This window comes from Orycteropus afer, unplaced genomic scaffold (assembly GCF_000298275.1).
Source record: "Orycteropus afer afer isolate SDZICR_OR568_19922 unplaced genomic scaffold, OryAfe1.0 scaffold00004, whole genome shotgun sequence".
Lineage (NCBI taxonomy): Eukaryota > Metazoa > Chordata > Mammalia > Tubulidentata > Orycteropodidae > Orycteropus > Orycteropus afer.
In genome coordinates, this window is record NW_006921591.1 from 7,328,387 (window position 1) to 7,350,987 (window position 22,601).

Genomic DNA, 22,601 nt, shown 5'->3' on the forward strand with positions numbered 1-22,601 from the left:
CAGAGTCTCTTCTGTCATCCACTTTGGTCTTCTCTTCTTTTCTTGTCTTTTTAGTGATCTCTTGCTTTCTTCATGGATAATGTTCTTGATATTTTCCCACAATTCATCTGGCTTAACAAGTAAGTGCTAGTTAAAGCTATTTGATGTTGTGGCTGTTCAGCTCTTTATGCAAAAGATAGGTCAAAACATTTTATTTGTTGAGTTAACTGTGCATTCAGTATTACGCAAAAGCAATAACCCAGGATGCATAGCTTAGCCGTGACCTTAACCTGCAATTACTTCCCAAGGAAGTTCTGCCAATGCCTTTGTCAAGTACTTGCACTGTATCTACAAATTAGCTGATTTTCAAGATGTGAGGTTAATCTTTGTCTATGTTACCTTTAAGCTAAATGCTTATTGTTCCCCTAAGCACTTTCATGCTTTAGAAAACACTTTCTAGTGAAATGCCTTGCCTGAATATGTTATGTCATGACCCTTCATTACAGACTCTTTTGAAAATGTGAGGCAGTTTATTTATTTATTTTTATTACATTACATGCACCAGTGTTTCCCTTTCTCAAAGGACACACACTAGTCATTCCCATCAGAGACTGCCTTCAGTTACTGAGGCTGAAATACTTTGATCTACATCTTCTTAGATTCCACATAAACTTTTGTAGAGCTTATGTGGAACTTTGAAAAGTCCATAAATGCATGCTATTTGAACATATGAGAAAAGTAATGCATAGAGTATCATATTTTTGTGTTTAATGGATCATTATCTAAGTAATGATAAGAACAAAACCATTTTTTAATGGCTTTCTGAAGCACTCACAAGTATGATAAAATGCATTTCACCTTGATTTATTCTCATTACCATATAACCTGTATCTATGTATATAAGCCTATTTGGACATATTTATCCATGAATTCTTAAAGTAGCATGACTTTAAATACTCCTTGTAAAATGTTGAACTCTGTATGTCATTATTTCATTATTAGAAATGCATGAGGTATTCACATTGTGTTTATTGCACATGGAGTTGGAAAATCTCTTTAATTCTCTTTTAGGGCCACATAAACACTTCATTGATATAAATACAAAATAGAAACACAGTCCGCAACTACTCATGCCTATTAATATCATCACTCTGTTATCCTTTAAATGAGCTTTCAAATATAAACCTTATAAGCCCTCTAGAATAATGTCGAGAGGATTATAGCAGTTATAGCAGAGAAGAATTTCTAAGATGATGATAAGAAAGTCTTCACTGAGGATTCATTTTAGATAGCCAGAGTGGATATCTGTCCCTGGGCCTACCAGATTGCTAGGCATTTTCGTGACATATTTTGTCTCAGAATCAATAAAAGAGATCCTTGGAGAAGGAAGCAATTATCTCAACTAGCATCAAGTTAAAAAAGCAGGGATTGTAAATTTAAACACACTAGAGATCCTTCTTGCAAATCTCTTTCTTATAAGAAACCCTGTATTCTACCATCATGGGTCACATGCATGCTCCTTGGAAGGTCCTGTCCCAGTCGGCACTGCCCTATCACCGCAGAGCCCCCACTTGGCTGAAACTGACATCTGATGACATGAAGCAGCAGATCTACAAACTGGCCAAGAAGGGCCTGACTCCATCACAAATTGGTGTGATCCTAAGAAATTCACGTGGTGTTGCACAAGTACATTTTGTGACAGGCAATAAAATCTTGAGAATCCTTAAGTCCAAAGGACTTGCTCCTGACCTTCCTGAGGATCTCTACCATTTAATTAAGAAAGCTATCACTGTTCAAAAACATCTTGACAGGGACAGAAAGGATAAGGATGCTAAATTCCATCTGATTCTGATTAAGAGCTGAATTTACCAATTGGCATGTTATAAAACAGAGTGCTCCCTCCCAATTGGAAATACGAATCATCCACAGTCTCTGCCCTGGTTGCATAAATTTGTGTATATACTTGAGCAATAAAATCACTGTTAAAAAAGAGAAAAAAAAAAAAACCCTCTGTATTTATGCCTTATGTCATCTACTTACAGTGAGAAGAAGTAATAAGAGTAATCAATATTCATCTTTCAGGGTTTGTTTTCTATCAGGTCAATCTTCATGTAACTGTGTTTATTCTGTTCATGCTCATCCTGATCGATCATATACCCATTTGATTTCATCTATTCAGACTGAATTTTTTTTTTCTTTTTAAATTTATAGCTCACAAGTAAGCCATTGGATATTCTTGTTCCATGCAAGTATGTGATTTGGTTATTTAATGGGTAAACATGCATGTGTGTGTGTGTGTGTGACTAAACTGGACAGATATAAGCACATTGTGTTTTTTTACTAGGGAAAACAAGATCTAACTTTTTTTTTTTTTTCTGGGGATAGGGAGCAGTAACCTCTTCTTGATTATTTCTTGACTGGTTTTCAATTGTAACCCAGCAGTTAACATTTATATTTGCTAGCATCAAAATCCTAGGAGCTCTGGTAGTGTAGTGCCTAAGCCACTTGACTGCGAACCAGAAGGCTGGTGCTTCAAACCCACCAGCCCTTCATTGAAAGGAAGGTTGGGCAATCTACTTCAGTAGTGATACCACCATGGAAACCCAAAGAGGGGTTGCTATGAGTTAGGTCTGACTCGACGACACATAACAACACAACAACAGCAACAACATCAAAATCCTAAGTGAAAATTGATATGAGGCATTACAGCATACACTATGCCAACATGACTAGCAGATGCTTAAGCTATAAGTAATTTAAGGAGAGGCTTAGGTCTATAGTACTTAGACTACTCTTATTCCAGTACCGATTGGAATAAATACAATTTAAGATGTATTTTAGAACTTAATAAACTGAATCAAGTCCCTAAGTCACTATTTGTGATAAGAAGTAAATGCAGAGTACATATATATATGTGTGTGTGTGTGTGTGTGTGTGTGTAGGTACATATATATGTGTATGTATATGTCTATATATTCTCTCTATATATGTACATTATTTAAAAAAAACATATATATATATATATGTATATATGAGAAATCTTTTTAAAATAATGTTAGAGTGAAATAACTTTTTAAAATAATGTTTAACAGTTCAGCTTGAGTTTTGCGGACATTCTTTGTTTGAGAAGCAAGCTCTCCATGGACCAGAGTTGGGAGCCAGACTTAGCAAAGTAACATCACATCCTGGCAAATGGAACCATTGGGAAGAGAGAGCAATGCAAATTGAGAACTGTTGTGGATGCAGAATGAATAGGGGTTTGGTCTGGGTGCCAAGTCAATGTAAGGAATGAAAGCTACATCCCATGAAGATAGTTTTGTGACAACCCTGGCTTTCAGCAAGTTGATGAAAAGCTTTATTATTCTAATTCTGCTGCAGTTGCAGGAATCCTTTCAGAGGTTAAGCTTACCCAAGAGTTTTACTCATTTCCAAGTCTAAGCATCAGGTCCTGATAGAAGGTATGAAATCGTTAAACCCTGTGGATTTTGAATGGCCTTTTAAAAATCATCTGTATCTACAAAAGTGATATTAAGATACACTGAGTTAATTTTTTATTAATTCCACTTTAGCCTACTTTGAGGAGGGATCAGCTAGGGAAATATTGCTCAGCATTGTCATGTGTTGTGCATTTTATATGCAAAATAATTACTTATGTCACTGAACATGAGTTTGTTTAGAAGTCATATGAGATTTTCAGAATCTCATATTTTTGATTCCTTTCTTCTTTATTCAGTAACACTCACTGGGACTGAATTGAGCATAACATAAAGTTGTCTTTTCTCTTTGGAGAATGTAAGAGGTTTTCTGATTTCTGTATCAGCTAATCACAGGTTTTGCCATTTCCATACTTCTATTATTACTGCATTTTCTTGTTTGACAGACAATTACCGTCATTGCTTCCTTTTGACCTCATATCCGCCTAGTCAATTCAGTCTAACTATCACTGTACCTAAACTCCTTTGTAAATCCTATGCTCCTGTTTTCTTTCCTTGGCTCACTTCCTTTTTGTAGCTGGACAGTTGTCTATGGCATAGACATGACATAAATTGGAAAACACTGAGGGAAACATTTTAATTTACTCCATTACCCTGTAGGTTTGCTTTTTAAAATCTGTGATCTTATTGCATATGGTACAAGTTCATTTATGATCTAACTCTATGGCAACATTTTATGGATGTATTCAATGTCAGTTATCCGGAAATTGACTCATAACAAGTGTTCATGTTATTTCCTAGGATGGTTAATAAACTGAGATCCTATTTATGTTGTGCCTAAGAATACCTAATTATAACATTGGACCAAACAAAGAAGCACCTTCGTTCCAATCTAGTAGGAATTTATTCGATAATGAAATGTTCAAGTCATTTGACCAATGTGATTGACATGTGATTTTAACTATTAAAAAAAAAAAAAAAGTTGCCTCCAAGTCACTTCTGACTTAAGGCAAGTCCATATGTGTCAGAGTAGAACTGTGCTCATTACAGTAGTCTATGGTGATGTTTTGAAAGTAGATCACCAAGCATTACTTCTGAGGTGCCTCTGCGTGGTCTCAAACTTCCCACATTTCTGTTGTCAGCCAAATGTGTTAACCATTGATGCCACCCAGAGACTACAGCCTTTATAAAACATGTGATATGAGTTTAGTCATCTGTGAAGTTCATGGAAAGATCTTAAATTTTAGAATTTTAAAATATATCAGATGTTGTTTTAGCTGATGTGTGCATGCAAATTTTAAATCCTCTCTGGCTTATGGATAGAGTATTAAACATTAAAAAATTCAATGACTGATTTTATTAGTATACATTTGCCTGACTTAGCATAATCAAAATCATACATTAATATATATTTAGGATTTTAATATCACTACATTTTTTTACATCAATAAAATGTGCCATATATTAGGATTTACCCCTTTATCTTCTCCATAAGCTTCTATTTTTTCCTCAAGACTTCATTCACATATTAATTCACCATCTTCTCACAAGTGAATTGATTTTACCAAGAATCTTCATAATTGAGAGCTATGAATAAGAATCAGATAAGTAGGTTCTGAATCCTAGGCCTCCTAATCACTAGCTGTTTGACCTTGGGCTAATCATTTACCTATGTTAAACCTTAATTTCTTTATCTGTAAAATGATATCATAAAAAGCCTGTGGCTTATGAGTTTGACTCATAGAAACCTACTCAGTAGTAGTAGTTGGTCCTTTTTTGTGAATGCTAAATGGGAGAATACATGGGAGACATATATAGAGTGCTTTTCACATAAGGTTCATTTTATATAAATTGTATTTTTGTGGATAATGATTGTCATAATTACTGATTTAGGAGGTTTTTTTTTTTTTTTTTTTATGACTGTTTCCTCTGCTATACTGTAACTTTTCCTGACTGACAATTTGTTATGCGTTGGTGTTTCTGCAAAATCTGGTATGTGTCAGAAATATGCTGTCAAGTTGGCTCTGACTTGTGAGGACCTGTGTACAATAGAATAAGATATTCCTGATCCTGCGCCATCTTCATAATCATTGGTATGTTTGTGTCCATTGTTTTGGCTATTGTATAAATTCATGTCATTGAAGATTTCTCTCATTTTTGTTCACCCTCTTCTTTACCAAAAGCCCCTGAGTGGTACAGTTAAACATGTGGCTACTAACTGAAAGTCTGCTTGTTCAAACCTACCCAGAAAGACCTTGGGAGAAAATTCTGATGATCTGCTTCCAGAAAAGTCACAGACATGAAAATCCTTTGGGACAGTTCTACTCTGAAACTCATGGGGTCATGAGAATCAACTGGATAGCAACCAGTAGTGGTGGTGGATACTTTACCAAGATTGGTCTTTCCCGATGACATGTCTCAAATAAAAAAAACAAAGTCTGTCCATCCTCACTTGTAAGGAACACTCTAGTTGTATTTCTTCTAAAACTAATTTGTAGGTTCTTACGGTAATCCACAGTTTATTCAATATTATTCTGCAATACCACAGTCAGAGGCATGTTGTTGTTGTTGTTGTAGTTATGTGCCATGTTAGGTGCTGTCAAATTGGCTCTGACTCACAGTGACCCTATATTCAACAAAATGAAAGAATGCCCAGTTATGTGCCATCCTCACAATCCTTGCTATACTTGGGCCCATCACTGCAGCCACTGTGTCAATCCATCTCATTGAAGGTCTTCCCTTTTTTCATTGACCATTCACTTTACCGAGCATGACATCCTTCTCCAGGGAATGGTCCCTTCCAACAACATGACCAAAGGAGGTGAGACACAGTTCTGGTCATTCTCGCTTCCACAGAGCATTCTGGATGCACTTCTTCCAGGGCAGATTTGTTAGCTCTTCAGACAGTCCATGGTACTTTCAGTATTCTCTGCCAACACCGTAATTCAATGGCATCAATTTTTCTTTGGTCTTCCTTGTTTATTGTCCAGCTTTCATACACATATGAATCAGAAGCATAGGAGGTATTTAATTAATGTAAGAAGAATAAATGGAAAATGCCCTTCATTTATCAAAATGCTGTCAATGGAACTTATATCATAAACATAAAATCTCGTTTAAATCCTTCAGTGCTATCCATCAGATATCATAAAGCATATGATCTCCTGCACTTGAAAATTAAATTCTTTTGAAAATTACCTCACTTGTTTGGTTCTGGTCACTTTTCCCAGTAGTCTTCACACTGAACTATTTGGTCCTCTGAAACACACTGCCGATTCACATTCCTTTTTGCCTTTGCTCATATAAGCATTGGTTTCTTTCGTCTAGAATTTTCCTTGCCTTCATGAATTGACAAACTTACTCTTTCAAGACCCAACTCCAATATGACCTTCTCTCATCCCCATCTATGTGTAAGTGTTCCACATCTGCGCTCTGCTTTGCCTTTTTTTCATGTGTCACTTAAATAGTAGTCCTCTTAATTGTTTTTGTTTCTCACCCATGAGATTATATTCTTTTCAAGGGCAGGCCCAGTTCCAGTGTTTTAATTAATTATGAATGTCTTGCCATAGAGTGAGTTCTCAGTTCCTTAATAGGATTCAATTAACGTGTTGAGCTGAACTGAATGTTTTATACTAGTTTTACTTTCTCCATTCAGCTTCTTGATTTGCATTCAAAAGGACACCCTTCCTATTTTTGCATTTATCTGTGTAAAATGTTACTTGGAGGCTCTTATATTTTAGCTGTCAAATGTAAGTAAAAAAATGAACTCAAGATATAAGTAGCTTTGAGGTTTTAGGAAAGGAAAGAAAAAAGGATTTGGTTCTTCATGAACCATGATCTCTAGCCTTATGTATCTTTCCTGTGATTTTAATCAGTGTGTAGCAAGAAAGTTCTGTAGGATCCTTAGATTTACTAGAAAAACTTCCATCCTCTTCCTGCTACTTATACAGGACTTTCTTAGAGAATGCCATTTGAAAGAAATGTATATACGCTAAGAAAAAAAAAAAAATTCTTTTATGCTAGTTTCTAGTATCATACTGGCCTAAGATTCAAAGCAGAGGCCACATGCCACATGATTTCGAAGAAAGAAAATATCTTTTAATAAACCAAGAAGTGCATTGACTTCTTAGGTTTTCCTAAGCATAAAACAAACAAACATCACACCAACATAATCTAAGTAGTTCTGATGCTATGAAATTTCAATCATCTTTATAATATAGTAATTAAAGGCAGAGAGGTCTTTCCTTCAGCCCATTGCACTAGGCTATGTTTTACTTTAAATTTTTTCTCTGAGAATGCTATGAGTAAAACATTTGACTCTCTTGCTATGTCAGGAAAATCCTCTACAGAGTAGTGTACCCTGTTAATATTTGTAATAAAATATGCTGCTGATTTCCCACGTTGAACATTTGGTCCTCTAATGTTTGTGAACTACAAATCAATTTTGTGATGATTCTTTTTCTGACTATAACTTAAAGAAATAATGCCACTAAATTAAATTGTGTTTTAATGGGACAATGCCAATGTTTATTTTAAAATACAAATTTTAATAAAGGGAGACTAATATCATATATTCAAACTAGAATGAATTATCCTCATATGTAAGAAAAATAAATATTACACATCCTAATATTCATGATATATTCCATCCATCATAAATACTAGAAGAACTGCTATGTACATTGAATGATGCCTATATACCAGGCTCTGTGTTCAGTGATAACATGCATCATCTTATTAAATTATGAAAGTAGCTAAAGTAACTTTTATTATCCCTATCTGTTGGCATAGTGCCTAAGGCATTTCACTGCTAACCAGAAATCTGGTAGTTCAAACCCACCAGCCACTCCTCAGAAAGAAGTTTGGGCAATCTACTTCCATAGTGATGATACTTCCTCAGAAACCCAAGGAGGGGTCGCTATGAGTTGGACCCAACTTGACGGCAGTGGGTTTACAGATGATAAATAATGAAGCAGAAAAATTAGCTAACTTGTTCAAAGTTACATAGCTTACCAAAGTGAAAACAGGTATTAATTCTTCAGCTCAAGGTAATAAACCTATACATAAAACAAAGGCTTGCATTTACCTTTTTGTACCTAAAGTTTCTAGGTTTAGCATTTTTTATTTCTAGACTGAATTCCATGAGAATGGGCAAATTATATTGGCATTTATTTATGTATTATACATTACATATAAGTGGTACAAATAATCTTTTTTTATATGTGAATCTAGAGTATATGTTTATATTTACATGCCCTAAGGTTTCCAGCTCTGATTTTAAGTGCTTTGCCAGACTCATTTTACTTATACACCATGCCACAAATACGTACCTCTATTCTTACAACTGATCTTTCTCTGACAATAATCCTGAAGCTAAGAAGCAATTCCTTAAAGAAAACAAATTATAAGCATCATAACAGTAATAATAAAAATAGGTTATACATTAACCATCTAAATGGTTGGTGGTTATTAAACATGGAACATAACTCAGGGGTGCTTGTATTTCTTAAAATGGTGCCCTAAATTCTCAATTTAAGAGTAGCAAAAACTTAATATTCAATACTCTTAAAAATCTTTACTAAGTTGTGAGAAGCAAAGATTAGAGATGAAGTCTCATGGTAAGTTTGAAATTGAACTTGGAGGTAAACACTTATGTACTGACTTAATCACGTGCCCTTTAACAATGATACCTCTCCTTGGCTCTAATTTAATAACTACAAATTCTCTCATGGAAAAATGAGAACGGTTGAAGTTTTTATCAGTATTCATCATTTGTCACAGACAACTAGAAATATGTTAGCCAGTTAGCCTGCTTATGTGATACAGTGATGTCAGTAACTACAGTATTAACAATAATTCCCATTTTTGAGCACTCATTGTGATCTTTATAAGAATCATTTAATTGAATCTTCAGTCCAACACCATGAAAACTAAAATTCTTATTGTAAAGATGGGGAACCTGGTACTCAAAGAGATTAGTTGCCTATTTCTCCTGGCATTGTTGTTTTGAATGTCTGTAGTCAGGTTATCTAACAGCAAAGGCTTTACCCTTAATCATTATTCTATATTGCATCCTACTTATTTTCATACACTACTGTAGCTGCTGATAGCTATGAAATTGGTAGGCATTACTGTTAGCAAAGACCACTCCTATGAATGAGTGTAAGAAGGTGATTAAAAAAATTTATAAAATATATTTCCAGTTAGTCAGTTTTGTGTGGTTTGCCATATAATCTTTTGAAGGATACTCTAATTTTTTAATATTATCCTATAGCCCATTGAAATAACTAGGAACTAGAGGTTTAACCAGAGACTTTGGCAAGTACTTTAAATTCTAAATCCATCTAGATTTCCTGAAAATGGATAAACAGTCCTATATAACACAAAATATCTAAGGAATTAAAACTTAGATATTGCATTCAAAAGTATTTTGAGAAATCATAAATAGTGAATATTTTAAGAAACTTCATTTAAGATGATAGCTGAGCACAAGAACTGTCACACTAAAAAGGCAAAAGAAGATCAGGAAAAATAATATGAAACCTTAGCAGAAGTGGAAAACAAGAGCATAATCCAGTAACAGTAATGTACCTGGAAGTTTCAGGAAAGCATTGGAAGCAGAAGTTGATATCAGAATAATGGGAATAAATATTGGAGAGAAAACTGAGAATTTTCTAAGGAAATGATCAACGCCAGTCACAGAGATGCCCAAGGATGTTTATCAAGCCATTGGAAACCAACTCCACTTTCACTAAACTATGTTGCTTAAATAAATCATGCTATCTTAATACTCTGTTATCTTAATACTTCAAGGAGTTCTGGTGGCAAAGTGGGTAAAGCATTTGGCTGCTAACCAGAAGGTCAGTAGTTCAAACTCACCAGCTGCTCCCTGGAAGGAAAATGGGAAAATCTACTTCTGTAAAGATTTACTGCCTTGCAAACCCAATAGGGGTTGCTATGACTCAATATCAACTGTAAGGCAGTGCGTTTTTTTTTTTTTTTTTTTTTTTTTAATTAATACTGTGTTAGGCTGGGCTCTCTAGAGAAGCAAAACCAGTAAAGCTTATATATGCATATGTTGTTGTTGTTGTTGTTGTTGTTATGTGGCATGGAGTCGGACCTGACTCATAGTGACCCCTCCTTGGGTTTCCTAGGCAGTATCACTACAGATTGTTGTTGTTATTTGCCATCGAGTCGGCCCCGACTCATAGCGACCCCTCCTTGGTAGCATAGTGGCTAAAGCACTTTACTGCTAACAGAAGGCTGGCGGTTCAAACCCACCAACCACTCCTCGGAAGGAAGGTTGGGCAATCCTACTTCCGTAGTGATACTGCCTGGGAAATCCAAGGAGAGGTCGCTTTGAGTCAGGGCCGACTCGACGGCACATAACAACAACAACAACAACATCACTACAGAAGTAGACTGCATATAGAGAAAGAAAAATTTATCTTAGGAAAATGGCTCACACACTTATAGAAGCTGGCAAGTCCCAAGTTCTTGGATCAAGCATCAAGCTGGAGGCTTTTCCCAACTCACGCAGCTGTAGGGGCTGAGGAGTTCAAGGTTGGCAGGCAGTAAGTACACTGGCTGTTGACTCCAACGAATGATGAATCCAAGATCTTCAGGCCAAATGGTGGATTGTTCGCTCACAGACAGTTGTAGGCAGTACGACAGGATCCCGATCCACAGAAGAGTATCTCTTTTCCCACAATGTCCATAAATATATTGGAAGCTGGGCACACCCCTAGGGAAACTCCCCTTCAATAGATTGGCTACTCAAAAACATATACATCTGATCTCATCATGGGAATAACCCACACCACAAGTGCTTAAACCACACAGAATTGTGGTTCAACCAAGTTGACACACAGCTCCAACTATCACAAATACTTTGGAACACTAATGAAATCACCAAAATGATTTTGTAGAATTTTATCTATTAATATCTGTATAATATTAATATTTTTTAAAATCATATTCAATAAAAATGTATTTCACTTCTACTCTGCATTAGACACTATTATGGGTTTTGAAGATTCAGTGTTGAACCCAAACTAGCATGGTTGCCTGTACCTTTTGAGTTTATATTATATTCACTGAAAGACAGACATTAATCAAGTAGATATACAAATGAATTAATGTAGAGTTACAAGTGGGAAAACACCATGAAAGTAAAGATATGGCCTTAACAAAGTATGCCAAAAGGAAACCTATTTTAATTATTGGCTTGTTTGGACTTTCCTGAAATCTGAAGGATGAAAGCATTAAGCGTTAACTGTTTTTTTTCTTTTCTTTTTTTTTTTTTTCCCATATTAGGCATTCTAGTGGGGATGAAATGATATCTTATTGTGGTTTTATTTACATTTCCGTAATGACTACTGTGTTGAGCATCTTTTCATATGCTTCTTGGCCATTGGTATATCTTCTTTGTTGAAATGTCTATTCAGAAACTTTGTCCATTTTCAATAGGGTTGATCATATTTTTCTTGTAGGAATATGTTATAAATTCCAGATATCAGACCCTTGTTTTGTGATATATAGTTCCCTAAAATTTTCTCCCAATCTGTAGTTTGTATCTTTATTTGTTAATAAACAAATGGTTTATTTGGTGAACAGAAGCCTTTAATCTTGATACAATGTCATTTATCTATTTAGTCTTTTGTTGCCATGCCTTCAGGGTCATGTTTAAGAATCCATTGTCAAAGACTAGGTCTTAAAGCAATATCCCTAGACTGGGAAGACTAAGGCTAAAAAAAAAAAAGTAAAGAAAACAACATATGTTGGCAAGGATGTGAGAAATGTTGTTGTTGTTGTTATGTGCCAGCGAGTCGGCCCGACTCATAGCGACCCCTCCTTGGGTTTCCGAAGTGGTATCACTATGGAAGCAGATTGTCCAGCCTTCCTTCCGAGGAGTGGCTGGTGTATTTTAACCACCAGCCTGGTTAGCAATCAAATGCCTTAGGCACTATGCCACCAGAGCAGCTGTAAAAAATAGTTTGATGATTCCTCAAAAAGTTAGAAATATACCTACCCTATAACCCAGAAATCTCACTGTTTGTAAGTCAGAACAAGTACATATGGTTCTTATTTAGCTCTACTTTAGTGCAAGAGAAGGCTTGGAGCCTTTTCAGTGATTTGAAAGCTGCACATATGGGAAATGAATATGATTGTGGTAAAGAATTTGTTGTGAGTAGGGGTTGGTTCAATTGTTTCAACGTGAGGGCAAATTTACATAATATTAAAGAGCAAGCATAAGATGGGTTGTCTGTAAGTAGGACAGTGGTAACCCAGGACTTCCTGTATACCCAAGAGACCTAAAAACAGAGACACTAGCAGACATATATACACCAATATTCATTGCTGCATAAGTCACAATAACCAAAAAGTGGAAACAGCCCACATGCTCACCTGCAGTTAACTGGATAAACAAAATGTGTTATGTACATACAAACATTACAGTATTACTCTGCCCTAAAGAAAGATGAGGGAGCTCTGGTAGCATAGTGGCTAAGGCACTTGACTGCTAACCAGAAGGCTGGCGGTTCAAACCCACCAGCCACTCCTCGGAAGGAAGGTTGGGCAATCCTACTTCCGTAGTGATACTGCCTCGGAAACCCAAGGAGGGGTCGCTATGAGTCAGGGCTGACTCGACGGCACATAACAACAACAACAACAAAGAAAGATGAAGTACTGATACATGCTGTAATATGTTATTGTTGTTGTTGTTGTTATGTGCTGTTGAGTCAGACCCGACTCATAGTGAAACCTCCTTGGGTTTCCGAGGCAGTATTACTACAGAAGTAGATTGCCCCATCTTCTTCTGAGGAGTGGCTGGTGGGTTTGAACTGCCAGCCTTCTGGTTAGTAGTCAAGTGCCTCAGCCACTATGCTACCAGAGCTCCTGCTGTAATATGGAAACATTAAAAACTCTCTGAGTGAAATAAGTCAATCATGAGAATACAAACATTATATGATCTCACTAATATGAAGTATCTGGAATAGGCAAATGCATTGAGATTGTAGTTTAACATTTGGTTAACTCTGTTCAATCCTGAACAGAAGAGAGAGGGAAGGGGGAACTTTGTTTAGCTAGCATTCTGTTTCTGTTTTAGGATATGGAAACCCATTGAAGTTGGTGATGGTTGCACGACATGATTGATGCCATTGGTTTCATTGAATGGTGCATGTGAAAAAGTTGAATTGGCAGATATTTTGTTACCTATATTTTTACAACAATTTTAAAAAGTTAATTATGTGAATATTAGGGGGTAGAAAAATAAGAGAAGAAAGGAAAAGAGGGTCATATCGTGTTTTGTTTTTATATTTTCTAGAAACTGAAATAAAGCTTGTGTGGCTACATGCTAGTGGACAACAGTGAGTGTGGGAAATGTTGAATCAGATAAAGTAGTAAACATTATTGCAATGTGGCAAATATTGGATGATTTTTATACCAAACATTCTAAAATTATCACATTAGATTTTACATACTTTCAATAACATTTTGAGATAAGTGTGCTTATAATTTGCATTTCTACAAAGAAACTAAATAATTAAACCATCTACTCAGAGACACACAATGTTAACCGACTAGGGTTGGAATTCAGACTGAATTAAAATTGCTGCATTAGGCTCATCTTTAGAAAAGTCAGACCATGATATCATGGTATTCTAGATTTTGATTATTTGATCTTTTTATTAAAAATAAAAGAAAACAAAACAAAACACAGGTTGACATTGTATATTCCTTTGCCCTTTCTTTTTGGAGGAATATTCAAGAGGAAAAATATATATTTTTTTAACTGTGTAAATTTTTACTTTAATCAACATATATTGCTCTTTGTGATAAGAAATTGAAAAAAAAAATATTGAGAGGAATGTAAGGTTAAACTTGAAGCTGTAGACTAGATATAATTATACAGAGGGGAGAAAAGAAGAACAAAGATGGATACAGGGTTTTATGCCTGGATAATTAGGCCTCTCTGGTTTCTTCAGTGCTATTTGGCTCTCTCAGTTTATCATCACTTTTCTTTTACTTTCTGGCTGTATCAGCACAAATCAAAACTCTAACTGTCAAATATTTCATCAGACAGTGATGGTAGCTGTTGTCAAAAAGCTTAAATTCAATTTTACTTACTCTTCAACAAAAAGAGTTGATATGTAAACGTTTTGTCATTGAGAATGTTGTTCTCATATATCTGGGTCGAATATTTTGTTGTTATGACAAGTTTATTATTTGGAAGGCTATTAAATCAGATAGAAGACATCATGGTTAACGAGAAAAGGATAGTAGAGATGGACAACATTCTGGTAGTGGGTTACCTAGACTAAGTATTCTCTTCTATTACAGTAATATTTATTATGTACTATTTGGTGCATTTTTTATTAAGAAATTTATTTGTTAAACTAGATATATATGATTTTTGAGTTGCACATATCGGTAAGTGTAAGGCAAACTTATTTGTTGAATCTGATACATTTCTACAAAGATGATGTGACAAAAAAAAAAAACATAGAAGAGCTTTTCTGTTCCTATTATCAGTCAGAAACATTGCCATTTAGTCATCATATGGTCTATACTATATTTCCATGCAATACACTTCAGAAAATGTTTAACAGATTTTTTTTTAATTTAAAAATTTAGATATACTTCCTCTTCTACACAAACCAGATAAAAATGAACAATCATGAACAAAATCTGTGAACTGTCATGTAATATAATGGCAGATATCTTATTCAGTCATGAAATACTTAGTAGTTTTAAAAATAATACTTTACACTTCTATTTATAATAAACCAAAAAAATGCACTGTCATCAAGTTGGATCTGATTCATCAAACCCCTCCTTGGGTTTCTGATGCCAACTCAACGGCACATAACAATGACAACAACAACAACATCACTACAGAAGCAGATTGCTCAACTTTCCTTCTGAGGAGTGGCTAGTGGGTGTGAACCACCAGCCTTCTGGTTAGCAGTCAAGTGCCTTAGGCACTATGCTACCAGAGCTCATTTTAATAGTTAAAGTAATCTAGTTTTCCCAATAAGAGCAGAAACACAATTCAATTAAATATCTGGAAGGAAGAAATAGATTTTAAATCAAAAGTAGCTTATTTCAAATTAATTATTTGGATCTCAGGTTTTGCCTATTGTTAATAAAGTATCTATATATAACTGCAGTGTAGTAAATTACTTAGTGTGGCTTTTCTACCCATTAGTCTTTGTAAACTCCAAGGTGGGATTTTCTATGAGCAACTGAGGAGCTCCTGATTGCTAAAGCTATCCACCTGGGTTATTTCTGTTGGGCGTGGCACAATACAATGTTCTGGGAGGTTCCCACTCTCTCTCATGTGCTTAGAGTTCTGATGCTGTGATTGGCTAGTTTGACCACCCTTCCGGGCTCAAAAGAAGCCAGAACACTCTCTGACTGCTGGTTGAGGAAGACGTGCTGCCCAAAGAGACACATGCCCCTGAAAGAGACACATGCTGCTGGGAAAGAGATGCAAGAGACACGCATTGCTGAGTGAGACACCGAGAGAACAGCACTGCTGGGAAAGGGATTGTGAGAGATTGCTCGCTGAGGAACGGTAGGCTGGGAGAGAGACTGAGAGTTCTTCCTAAACTTGAGTTGTAGCCTGGTGCTTCCCTAATAAACCCCATAATCCATGAGTTCTGTGTGGCCACTGCAGCGAATTATCGAACCCAGGAGAGAGGTGGTGGGTGCTTTGGGAGGAACGGTTGGTGAAAAGGCTGGAGGGAGGCAGCATGTCTGGCCTTGCAGGAATAGGCCTTGGGTTACTGCTGGTAATCCTGTCTTCCCCTTGTAGGGTTAGAGGAGGTCGAGACATGTGGCCTCTCTGCCGTTTTTGCAATGTTGTTGTTGTTATTTGCCGTCGAGTTGGCCCCGACTCTTAGCGACCCCTCCTTGGGTTTCCGAGGCAGTATCACTACGGAAGTAGGATTGCCCAACTTTCCTTCTGAGGAGTAGCTGGTGGGTTTGAACTGCTAGCCTTCTGGTTAGCAGTCAAGTGCCTTAGGCACTATGCTACCAGAGCTCCTGTTTTTGCAATAACTGATTGTAATAGGTTAAGCTTTCCATGTGCCTTAAACATATCTTCACGTCAGTGACACTAAATGTTTCAAGTAAAATAAAACAAACAAGAAATCAGGTAAGACAAGGTACCTAATCATTAACTGTGGGTATTAAGGCACATTCTATGTGTATTTTATAAAACAGATATCCCATATAGATACCCATATTTCTTTGATGTTCTTATAGGCTATGAATGCAGACAAGCATTGTACTTTATCATTGTGACATGAAGACATTTGGATGGGACTTATCTTTTTAAGACTTAATTATAAATCTTTACTTAGAGTTATATCTGAAATACATATATGCTTCCTCCTCAGTTAACATAAAATAAAATGTTCTGAATAGACTGAGTTATGTGAACATGCATGATAATAGAGTCTTCATGAAATAAAGAAATACATTTTCATTTCAGTACAGATTTTACTGTTTTTAGCAACATATTATTTGCTAGAGTTAAGTCAGTTTATAGAGTAAATGGAATCATTTAGAAATATTTTTCCTCCAGTATAGGAACATGATGGCTCTTCCAGTTGAAATTCAAGCATTTTTTTCTTTCTTTCCTTCCCTCTTCCTTCCTTCTTTCTGTTCTTCCTTGTCACCTCCTATCTTTCTCTTTTTTCGTTGTTGACAAGTTTGTTGAGGTGAAATTTGCATACAGCATAATTCATTTTTTTAGTGATAGTTCTATTAGTTTTAATGAATGAATGCAGTTTTATAACTACCACCCCAATTAAAATATAAACCATTCCCCCAAAAACTCCCTCCTGCCTCACTTTAGTCAACCCTTCCATACTCCAGGTCCTTGCTAAAGACTAATGTGTTTTCTGTCCCTATAGTTTTGCCTTTTCAGATTGTCAAATAAATAAAACCGTATTATATGTGTCCTTTCGAAACTGACTTATTTTACTTAAAATAATATATTTGAGTTTTCTACACATTGTGTACATCTATTAATCCATTTCCTTCAACTGCTGAATACCATTCTGTTGCGTGACTGTAGCAGTTTACTCAGCAATTTTATACTTTTTATTTTGTAAGCAGTTTTCTTTTTTTACTGTGAATATGAGCATTCTATGAACATTTTGATTATTTGTTTTGTCTTTTATTTTCTTTTAGATTTTTTCTAATAAGCTCTCACAATCCTAATATGTGAGAAAAAGAAAGTTTTTTGGTTTTACTTATTACATTATTTATAAATATTTACAGACATCTTAATAACTATTGCATTATAATATTGAATCCCATTAAGAAAGATTTTACCAAACCTTCAAGATTTGGTACTAATTTGTTATAATTTTTTGAGACATTTTTTTTTGTTACTAACATAATAAATTTCATTTTTATTTGATCTTATATTTGGTATTTAGTGTTTAATTTAAAAATATTTCTATGTAGCATTTTGGTTTGGATCATTCTGCAATGGTTTGACCAATTTAAAGGTTACAAGTTCTATTTACTTCTAATTTAAATATGTATTTTTTTTGTGATTTGTTACCACCAAGGCTCTCAAGAGAATTATGAAACCAAATTACTCATTTTGGCCATGTGTTTTAACAAAAGAGAATGCATATGTCAACATTCTATTTAATATCATATTGAGTAATTATCTTTGTGAGCTAGAGGCTGCTTGCTGTTTAGTTAGGTCAGCCTTAGCTCTGGTTAGCAAATTTCCAGGCAAGTTCTTTGATTGGCTCCACTGGAGTTAGGTAGCTCATGCTTAGAACAATTAATTTCATCCATGGAGTTTCATCCCACCATGGTTGGCAAATCTCATATTTGGAACAGAGTGTGGAGTATTGTTCAGAATACTGAGCAAACCGACAAAGCTATATATTTCTGTTATATTTATTATATCTTGGTTATGATTCTTTGGAGAAGCAGAACTGTATATACGTATGTGTGTATGTATATATTTATACATATATATATATATATATATTTCCATAGGGATACTGCCTCGGAAATCCAAGGAGGGGTCGTTATGAGTCAGGTCTGACTTGATGGCACGTGACAACAACAACAACATACATAGATAACCAAAAACCAAACTCGATTCTGACTCATAGTGATCCTCCTTTTGGGTTTCTGAGGTAGTATATCTTTATGAAAGTAGATTGTCCAGTTTTCCTTCCACTGAGTGGCTGGTGGGTTTGAATCTCCAACCTTCTGGTTAGCAGTCAAATGCCTTAGGCACTACACCATCAGAGCTCCTTATACATACATACATATATATATAGAGAGAGAGAGAAGGGGGGCAGAGAGAGAGAGATATTGACTTAAGGAACTGGTTCACACATTGTGAGGGGCTGGCAATTCAAAAACATGTAGCTAAGCAACAGGTTAGCTATGTCATCAATCTTGGGTTCCAAAACTCATGTATCAAGGAAGAGTTGAGGGGTTCTTGCAAAATGTCTGTTTAGAACCGGGAGGTAGAATATCTCCTAGGAAAAACTCCCTTTTTGGTTTTAAGGCCATCAACTGATTGATTAAGTCCTGCTCATATTATGGAGGGCCATCTGCTTTACTTAAGGCCAATTGGTTCAATCACACAAAACTATTCCTTAACAACATCTAGATTAGTGATTTACCAAATAACAGGCATCAAGTTATCAAGTTGACAAAAAAATTAACCATCATACCAATTAATTATTGGAAGAAAATAGAATTAATTCCATGTATGTGAGAAAAACAAAGTGAGACCCTCTTTTTAATCTTTCTGATTGCTATAATAGTAAACAATTTTGATAGTAAACGATTAATACACATATATAATTTTTTTGCAAAATTACAAAATTGCAAATTGCAAATTGTGAGGAGTCAGTGACAGGGATCCAGGTGAAGGGAAGGAACCCCGACCACATGCACAAGTGGCAAGGCAGGAAAGCAGGGAAAAGGAGAGAATATGGCCAGTGGGACTGGGACAGAATGAGGAGTCAGCCACAGGGATCCAAGTGAGAGAAGGGAACTCAGGCCATGACCCACAGGCAACGAGGTGTGAAAGCAGGGGAAAGGAGAGAGAAAGGCCAGGGGGATGTGACATAGAGAGGAGTTAGCAGTAGGGATCCAGGTAAGGGGAGGATGGAGAGGTTCGAACAGCTAAGGGAGACAAACTTCTCTGTTGGTTTGTCCTACTGTGGTGACGTATTGAGGCTTGAGGCTGTGCCACTGGTGTTTCAAACCCAGCAGGGTGCACATGGTGCACAGATTTCAGCAAGGCTTGCAGAATGAGAGATACTAGGAAGAAGAGACCATCCACTCTCAAAGAATTGGCCAGGGAAAGCCTTATGAATAGCAAAAAACACTTAATCAGTAATGTCTGATACATCACTGCACAGCTTTACGAATAGACTGGAAACATTGTCCAACACAGAGCAGGAAGATGAGCCACTTAGGTTAGAAGGCTCTCAAAACAGGAATGGGAAAGAGCTGCATCATCAGAGTAAAACCAGCTTACTGACATGGATAAGGTAAAGCTTTTGAGACCTCCATTTGCTGATGTGGCACAACTCAAGCTGAGGAAAAACAACTGTAAACATCCATTAATAATCGGAACATGGAATGTACAAAGTATGAATCTAGGAAAATTGGAAGTTGTCAAAAATGAAATGGAACACATAAAGATCGATATCTTAGGCATTATTGAGCTGAAATGGACTGGTTTTGGCCATTTTGAATCAGACAACCATATGATCTACTATGCCGGAAATGACAATTGGAAGAGGAATGGTGTGGCATTCATCATCACAAAGGATATTTCAAGATCTGTCCTGAAGTACAATGCTGTCAGGGATGGGATAATATCCATACTCCTACAAGGAAGACTAGTTAATATGACTATTATTCAAATTTATGCACCAACCACCAAAGACAAAAATGATTAAATTGAAGATTTTTATCAACTTCTACAGTCTGAAATTGGCCGAACATGCAATCAGCGTGTGTTAATTATCACTAGTGACTGGAGTGCAAAAGTTGGAAACAAAGAATAATCACTGGTAGTTGGGAAATTTGGCCTTGGTGATAAAAATAATGCTGGAAATCGCACGGTATAATTTTGCAAGACCAATGACTTATTCATTGCAAATACCTTTTTTTCAACAACACAAACGGCAGCTGTACACATGGAGTTAGCCAGTTGGATTACACAGGAATCAGACTGACTACATCAATCAAGAGGCGATAGGAAAGTTCAATATCTTCAGCCAAAACCAGGCCAGGATCTGATTGTAGAACAGATCATTAACTGCTCATATGCAAGTTCAACTTGAAATTGAAGACAAGTCCATAAGAGCCAAAATATGATCTTGAATATATCCCTCCTGGATTTAGAGACCATCTAAAGAATAGGTTTGATGCACTGAACACCAATGACCAAAAACCAGAAGAATTGTGGGATGATATCAAGAACATCATCCATGAAGAAAACAAAAGGTCATGTTCCAGTAAGGTGGAAGAATAGGCAGAAAGACTGCACATATCTTCTTGAACAAAGAAAAGGGGAACCAATTAGCACAGATACAGAAGATAATCCTGGACCCCTGACCTTTGAAGAGAGGGATATAGAACTCGACTAAGCACCAACTAGCAGAAGAATTTGCATGAAAACACCAAAAAAGGAGACATATGGAGCTGTGGTCTAGCAGCAATCCTGATGGCACAGACAGTGCTGAGTTGTGGTAGGACCTAAGAATTAACCTAAAAAATCAGCCCTGCTAGCCAGGGACTGCATGGAGGACTGCTCTGGTAGCTGGTTAATAAAAGGAGAAGCAGCAAAGAGGAAGGCGGGCTGAGCTGTGGACTTCTGCCTTTCTGGAGAGTGCAGCCATTTTGAATGTTTACAAGTGGTTTGACCATTTTAGATATTTAAAGAGACAGGGTTCTCCCAGATTCCAGGGACTGAACAGGCTCCACTTACCAGGTAACACAAGAACATTCCAGACGTGGATGACTGGAAAGGTGCGACCTTCCCCTTGTTACTCTTATATCTCAAAATTTTTTGGTGAATGGAGGTGCAGCCATCCATCACTCCCACTCACCTTCTAGGCTGGCAGTAATTCCATCCCAGTCTGTGTGCTCTGGCGGAAACTGGTTGCCCTACCCCACCCTGTCCCAATTTTTTTTTTTCTTTTTTTTAGTTTGTTTTTGTCTGATTTAAAACTATTATTATTACTTTTGCCTTTGTTATTATTATTCTTTATTCTTCCTTTCCCAGGTTCTACTTTTCAGCTTTTTTTCTTTTCCCTGTTCCTGTTTGCATTTTTTTTTCTCATGGTTAACCCCATTCCTTGTTTATCATTTAGTGGTTTCCCCATTTTTTTCTTCATTAATTTCCTTCTCTACATTTTTTCTCTTATTGCCTTCTCATCAGATATTACAGTGTTTCTTCCCCCTTTTTCTTTTTCTGATTACTGTTCCTGTGTGATTACACAGTGTGTTTTTTTGCTTTTACTTTTTTGATGGTTATTCAATTGTTGTTTTTTTGTCTAACTGTGTGGGAGACGGGCACAGTCCCCATATGACACAACTATACCCACACTTCCTGCAGGTTCACTTACTGAGTGAGAGCCACCACTTCTTTCTCCACCAACTGGCCAATGATAAACAACCAAGAAGAGCCTGACTCACCCTTAGCTGCTCTACACAAACATCACAATGTCCCAGAGACAATAGACCATCACAGTCCACACAAAGAAGCAAGATAAAGTGGTAGAAACAAGGGAGCAGAATACAGACCCAGAACACATCTTTGAGGAAAAAGCAGCATTGGAACTCCCTGATAAGGAATTCAATAGAATTGTATTAAAGTATCTTCAAAGGATTGAGAGATAGGTCAAGAAAAACACAGAAAAAACCCTAGAAGAATTTTGGAGAAAAATACAAGAAAAAAAGGACAAAATAAATGAAAAACTAGAAATGATTCAAAATCTACAAGTAGAAATCCAGAAAATTAATACTAAAGTGTCAGAAATAGATAACACATTGAAAGGGCAAAGGAGCAAAACTGAATCAATGGAAGACAGAATTAATGAGATTGAAGACAAATATCTGAATAATTCTTAGGAAAAGGATCAATAAGAAAAAAGATTAAAAAAAAAA

The 22,601-nt window shown here is 36.2% G+C and overlaps 2 protein-coding genes across 2 annotated transcripts in view; both read left to right on the plus strand.

Moving 5' to 3' along the window:
• Positions 1 to 22,601, plus strand: part of DPP10 (dipeptidyl peptidase like 10) — a 1,219,576-nt gene that overhangs the window by 64,558 nt on the left and 1,132,417 nt on the right. The gene's annotated exons all lie outside the window — the stretch shown is intronic.
• Positions 1,480 to 1,842, plus strand: LOC103194264 (40S ribosomal protein S13-like). Its single transcript, XM_007937644.2, has one exon. The coding sequence runs from the start codon at positions 1,480 to 1,482 to the stop codon at positions 1,840 to 1,842; it is 363 nt and encodes a 120-aa protein (XP_007935835.2).